The sequence below is a fragment of the Nicotiana tabacum genome, chromosome 3 (assembly GCF_000715075.1).
Source record: "Nicotiana tabacum cultivar K326 chromosome 3, ASM71507v2, whole genome shotgun sequence".
Classification (NCBI taxonomy): domain Eukaryota; kingdom Viridiplantae; phylum Streptophyta; class Magnoliopsida; order Solanales; family Solanaceae; genus Nicotiana; species Nicotiana tabacum.
Window position 1 is genome coordinate 61,580,244 of NC_134082.1, and position 5,599 is coordinate 61,585,842.

The 5,599-nt window shown below is 35.1% G+C and overlaps 1 protein-coding gene across 1 annotated transcript; it reads right to left on the reverse strand.

The window, feature by feature from the left end:
* Positions 1-538: 538 nt before the first annotated feature.
* LOC107785932 (ankyrin repeat domain-containing protein, chloroplastic-like) lies at positions 539-4,935 on the reverse strand. The gene is made up of 7 exons (XM_016607357.2): positions 4,085-4,935; positions 2,411-2,487; positions 2,099-2,197; positions 1,835-1,933; positions 1,428-1,526; positions 1,224-1,322; positions 539-955 (listed from the first exon to the last, which is right to left on the reverse strand). Exons 1-7 carry the CDS (start codon positions 4,851-4,853, stop codon positions 857-859), a joined length of 1,341 nt encoding a protein of 446 aa, XP_016462843.1. The 5' UTR covers positions 4,854-4,935; the 3' UTR covers positions 539-856.
* Between the last annotated feature and the right edge of the window lie 664 nt (positions 4,936-5,599).

A 5,599-nucleotide genomic window follows, 5' to 3' on the forward strand; every position in this document is an offset into this window, starting at 1 on the left:
ATTTTTAACGTAACACTATCAAATCAATTGCCCTTTGAGAAATCTATTATTTACCAAGATATATTGATGATAATTGAATCAAATAGTGATGAATAATTTAAGAACTCAATTAAAAATATATTATTTTTAACATGAATAGATTCTTACACTTAACAAAAGAAAACTACCAATCAAACTAGAATGTAAAGGTAATGAACTGTACTAAAAGTGCGAACGATTAACATATATTATAAAAATTTTGAAACTTTGTATAAAAGTATACATATATATAGGTGTAATAATGTATTTAAAATAATTACTCCTATATTCGATTTGGTTCGATTTTTTTTTTATTAAAACCAAAACCAAACCAAATTTGATCGGTTTTTAAATTTCAAAACCAAAACCAAACCAAACCAAAAAGTATCGATTTTTTTGGTCGGTTTGGTTTGGTTTGGTTTGGTTTGGTTCGGTTTTTCGAATTTTTATGAACACCCCTACTTGTGCCTTAAAACGGCAAGTAAGAATTAACATATTGCATCACACCAGTTAGCCTCTCTTAGTCCCAATCTTCAACAGGAAAATCTGGATTTTAATGGAGTACAACATGTGTTTAATAACAATATACAGTTCTATTTACACTTGCTATAGTGCACATTCTATTAGTACAATGTGAAGAAATTAAAAAGAGAAATTTCCTTCTCTAACAGTGTAAGCATAAACATGAATCCGCTTTTGGGACAATCCAAGGGCCAAGGGTTGTACCAATCACTCTCAGGTGCAACACAAGCGAGAGCCAACGGCAAAGCTGGCGCTTGCAACCCGCTGGCGTTCTGCCAATTTCATATTTAGCAGCTGCATATTTAGGTAAGACCAACTAATGAACCTTGGGAAGTTGTTTCAATAACTTGATAAGCTCATAGGTCCTTATGTCTCGCCCATAATGGAGGCAAATGTCAAGTGGCGTTAGACCATCCTGCACAACAAAACCATGTATTTTTCAATCGCTCTCTCAAATGAAAGCAAAAGACATGAGATCTTAAAAGAAAAGCAAGAAACTAGATCTGAAACCATACTAGAAAATAGTATCATCTCGATTTGCCAACATTCTAAATAATTCCACTTAGGACATGTACATTCTAGATAGACATCAATAAATACGTATAAAGTCCAAGCTATGAGATCTCAAGAAGCAAAAGCAATAAAACAAGAGTTCAAAATTATTATGAAGTAGTAGATTTTACCCTGTTCTTTAGAGTCTTGTCAGCTCCCTTAATTAACAAAAGCCTCACTATATCAGTTCTCCGTGATTGAACAGCTAGATGTAAAGGTGTCCATCCATCCTGAAAGAAGAAGTCCTTCCATGTTCATATAAACCTAGACACGAGCACATGGGAAAACACCCAAAATATATTTCAAGATGACAATTAAGAATTAGTTGGCCATACATGATCTTGGAGGTTTATATCAACATTATACAAGAGAAGGATTTTTATCATCTGAGTCGACGCCGTTCGAACAGCATAGTGCATCAAGGTGGCTCCATCCTGTAATAAGTCAAGAAGATCATATTAGATTAATAGTGCATCAAGGTGGCTCCATCATGTTATAAGTCAAGAAGATCATATTAGACTAATAGCAAATGGCAACACTGACTATCCCAAAGTTTATAAAGAATGGAAAGCACATAAGTAATTCTTATGGCTGACAATAAAGCTAATACTGATACATGGCTCAATATGAGACAGAGTTTAGACAAGAGGAGAGAAGAAAAAGAAAAGAATATGGCTGCATGGATGTTGATAAGAAGGAACCAACAAGACGTAATCAAGCATTTGTAGAAGCTTTTGCTCACTTTGTCACGTATAAGTGGATTTGCAGATTCTCTTAAAAGAAAGTTGAAAATAGCCTGCTTCTTGCCAAGAATTGCTTTGTGGATAGCTGTCAATCCATCCTGTAAAAATGAATAAATCACAACTCAGCAGGAGCTAGGAAAAAGAAGACTCTACTTTCATCCTAGGTTATTCGTATAAGATAGTAAAAAATGTACTAATAAAAACAGCAAATATGGTGGAGCAGAAAGGACCATTCTACTGGAACTTATCACAACATTATGTACCTTGTCTGGAACATTAATATCAACGACGTGCTTCAACAAAGTGGTGAGAAGGTAAAACTCCCCAGAGGCCGCTAGAGTATGTAAGGGCTGCCATTTCGCCTGCAAGGTTTAGATGGAATTTAGCAATCTATCTAAACCTTCTATGCTAAGAGGTTTACTTGCACAAACTGCATTAAAGATGGAACCAAGCTTGTACAGGAAAAGAAAATGTAGAAACAGAGCAGCATTATATCAGCTTCAACACAAACGATAAGTGACAATAGCCAAGTATAGGAGAAAACATACAAGATGATGTAGAAGGCAGAAACTTACAGAGGTAGCAGTTGCCAAATCAGGAAACCGCTTGTTTAACAGGACCTTTTCTTCTTTACTAAAAAGCTTACGAGGACCTACACAGATTAGTATAAAAAGGTATGATGCCCAAAAAAGGGAACAAATAATATACCATACTTTAATTTAAGGAGAAAAAGAATGGGAACAACAGGAAAAAACAATATCTGAATCTTATGGCGAAAGGTCATATCAGCTTTCTGGAAAGGTTTGAGATAAAAGGTGTGCGCCGCTACTTAATATGTCCAATTTAAGGACAGGAGAAAAGAAAAAGATCATGCTTCAATATATGCATTAATCAAAAGCAATTAGCACGATAAGTTGTAAATTCCTGTAAATGTGGATACCAGTAAATAAGAATTAACTTTAAGCAATATAAGCCTGACAAGAATTGTGTCTAAGATTTGGAAACAAAAACAAAAGAATGCGGATAGAGGAGTTTGTTCGAAAATAGAGTTTCTCAAAACTTCTTCAGGCTGACAATGACGAGAAGTCAGAAGATTACGATATAATAGGGGCCAATAAGAAGATTTACATCTCGTCCAAAATTTCTGACAGTCGCTAAATACAACAAAGTAATGGCATTAGGAAAAATGCTACAAGTATGAGATAATAACTTCTAAGCAAGCCACAGACATTTACATTAGTACTTCTGCATCAATTTGTCCATACGTTTTTTAGTGCTTAGAAACACCAACTATACTTCAACGTATTGGCAGGCTAATGGCTACTAGTGTTTCGAGATTTAACAGTTTCAAACTCTCAACAAATGTGTTAATCGATGCTTATATCATCACTGGCAAACAGTTATATATGTAGTAGGAGTAATAACTAATTACTCAGTAGAAGAAAGGAAATGTGGTTTAATTTTATATTCTGTATGCTATGACACAATCACACAAAATTTTAATCAATAGTAAGTGCTGCCTTCACGGATATTTAGCATATACATTTCTTTTCACACTTCCTACATACTTTAAAAGTCCGAGTCAACAATGCCAAGTTGGAAAGAATCAACTCAACTCAATTAACAAGTGTTTGACCCAATGACAAACTCATTATTTAGAAAATACAAACTCAATTAATTTAGATAGTTATCAGATGCTTTGCTAGGCTAGTCTTTAAGGATCGAATTGTTTATAAAATTATCTAATCTAGCATAAGTTTATATACCATTTTGTGGACAAAGTCATTTTCCACAAGGTCTAGAAAAATAAGTACTCCATACAATATACATTTCGTTCAAAAGGTTAATTGCTTTAATGAGCTGACAGGTAAAAGATCTTAACTCAGCCCTCTCTCAGTTCAACGGAATAGCCCAAATTTAATAATTCTCTGTTCCGTTTTACATAATACTACTATTATTTGGAGAGCCAATCTGGTTTTCCCTTAACTCAGTCCATTCTTCGGTTCAACAGGGACTTGCCCCAGTTTAGTACTCACTTATCTCATGTTATATAACACTATTACTATCTCTTTTCTTTGACCATGTAAAGATATTTAAATATCAAATTTGAAACTTGTACTACATTTTAAGTAGTTTCAGAAATGTAAACATTATTTCCTAAACATTGTGAATCAGATGTCCAAATTGAAACAGGAAAATGTAGAAGCTTTGGCTCTAATACTTGAACCTAGTCATAAAGATAACCATACCTTCAGAAGTTTTAGCGGCATTGGCTTCATAAATCCCACTATTGAAAAACTCCGTAATATCTTCCAATCCACCACCATAAACCGCTGATCTTGGATTCCTCGGCATTACCCTTTCACTCGAAACCCTCGAAATGGAGCTCTCCTCTTCACTTTCACTCAATTCAGGATTATTCTTATCCCTTTTATTAACCTCCGAAAAATCTGGTTTTTCAAGTATTAGCGGTTTCAATTGCTTCAATTTTTCTTCCCTCGCTTTTAAATACTCCTCAATGCTATTCCCACTCACATTACCGTTTTCACCAATTGGCCTCAAACCTAGTCTCTTTTTCTCCACGCGTTGCCCGAATTCCAATTGCTGTGCAAGTTTACGCCTTTCCTTTTTCGTAATATTAATTTCCCTCTGAACTTCGACCCATTCTTCCGGAATTAAATTTTCGGATTGAATTTCTGTTTTTTTCTTGTTGTTTTGTGTTTGTGGTCTATTTTCGGATTTTTGGATAATACAAGGGTCTTCGAAAACTCCTTCTTCGAAGACTAAGCAGTCGCCGATTACGTGTTCTTCTTCTTCTTCGTCTTCGATGGGGAATTGGAGTTGATAGGACTGGAAATGGAGAGAATGGGGAGGAATTTGGGACTGAAAAGTTTTTTGGGGAAAAGTTAGGGGTAAGTTAAGGAAATGAAGTTGAGAGAGCTTGTGTAGTGAGGAGGATGAAGGAAATGGGGGAGTGAAGTTTGGAATTCGAGGATTTAAGATAGCTGTTGGTGACATGGTTTGCAGAAACAGAAGGTGGATATAGATGATTAGACGAAGACGAAGCTGGATTTTGTATCTTTAAGTCGCACAGATTCTGAAGAAAAGGTATAGCATTATTATGGTTTAACAGGCCCGGCCCAACTAAACGGGCAGGCCCGCTCGAGGCAGAGAAGCTAAAATTATTTACCGCCAACTTAAAACACACCACCATATATAATTAAATTCTTTATTTTATTTTGTACACTTACTTTATAAATTTATTTTAATTTTTCACTATTTCACGTTTTAAGAGACTATAATCTTATGCCTTTTCTCCAGGGGTGTTCAAAACCGAACCAAAATGGAAACTAGGCTTATTGGTATCGGGTTAACGGTTTAACGGACGGGGAACAGATTGAAATTTTTTCATTAACGGCTTATCGGTTTGGGGGCGAATTATTCAATTTTCTTAATGGATAATCCGTTAACCAGTTAAGAATATATATATAAATCCAATCCAAACGCCACCGGTGATAGCATATCTCTATGTTTCACATCCAATCCAAATGCCACCAGTATCATAATCGGCCAAGCGTTACCATTGACCTTAAGTTTCGCTTAACTTACCATCATCAAATACGTATCATCGCTAATCTAGTGCCTTTTCATTCACAAGCAGATAATACATAATAGTAGCAGGAAGAAAAGGTAACATCACCTCTAGATTAAAAGTGAAATCAGTTATTAACATGGTAATTTTACCTTCCGGTAGAAAATAAATA

What these genes read in the sequence shown, in the direction of transcription:
- LOC107785932 (XM_016607357.2), bottom strand. Translation starts at nt 4,853, where the DNA reads ATGTCACCAACAGCTATCTTAAATCCTCGAATTCCAAACTTCACTCCC. An exon ending in TGCCGCTAAAACTTCTGAAG is followed by an intron (nt 2,488 to 4,084) that starts GTATGGTTATCT and finishes TAATCTGTGTAG; the next exon opens with GTCCTCGTAAGCTTTTTAGT. An exon ending in ATCCACTTATACGTGACAAA is followed by an intron (nt 1,527 to 1,834) that starts GTGAGCAAAAGC and finishes GACTTATTACAG; the next exon opens with GATGGAGCCACCTTGATGCA.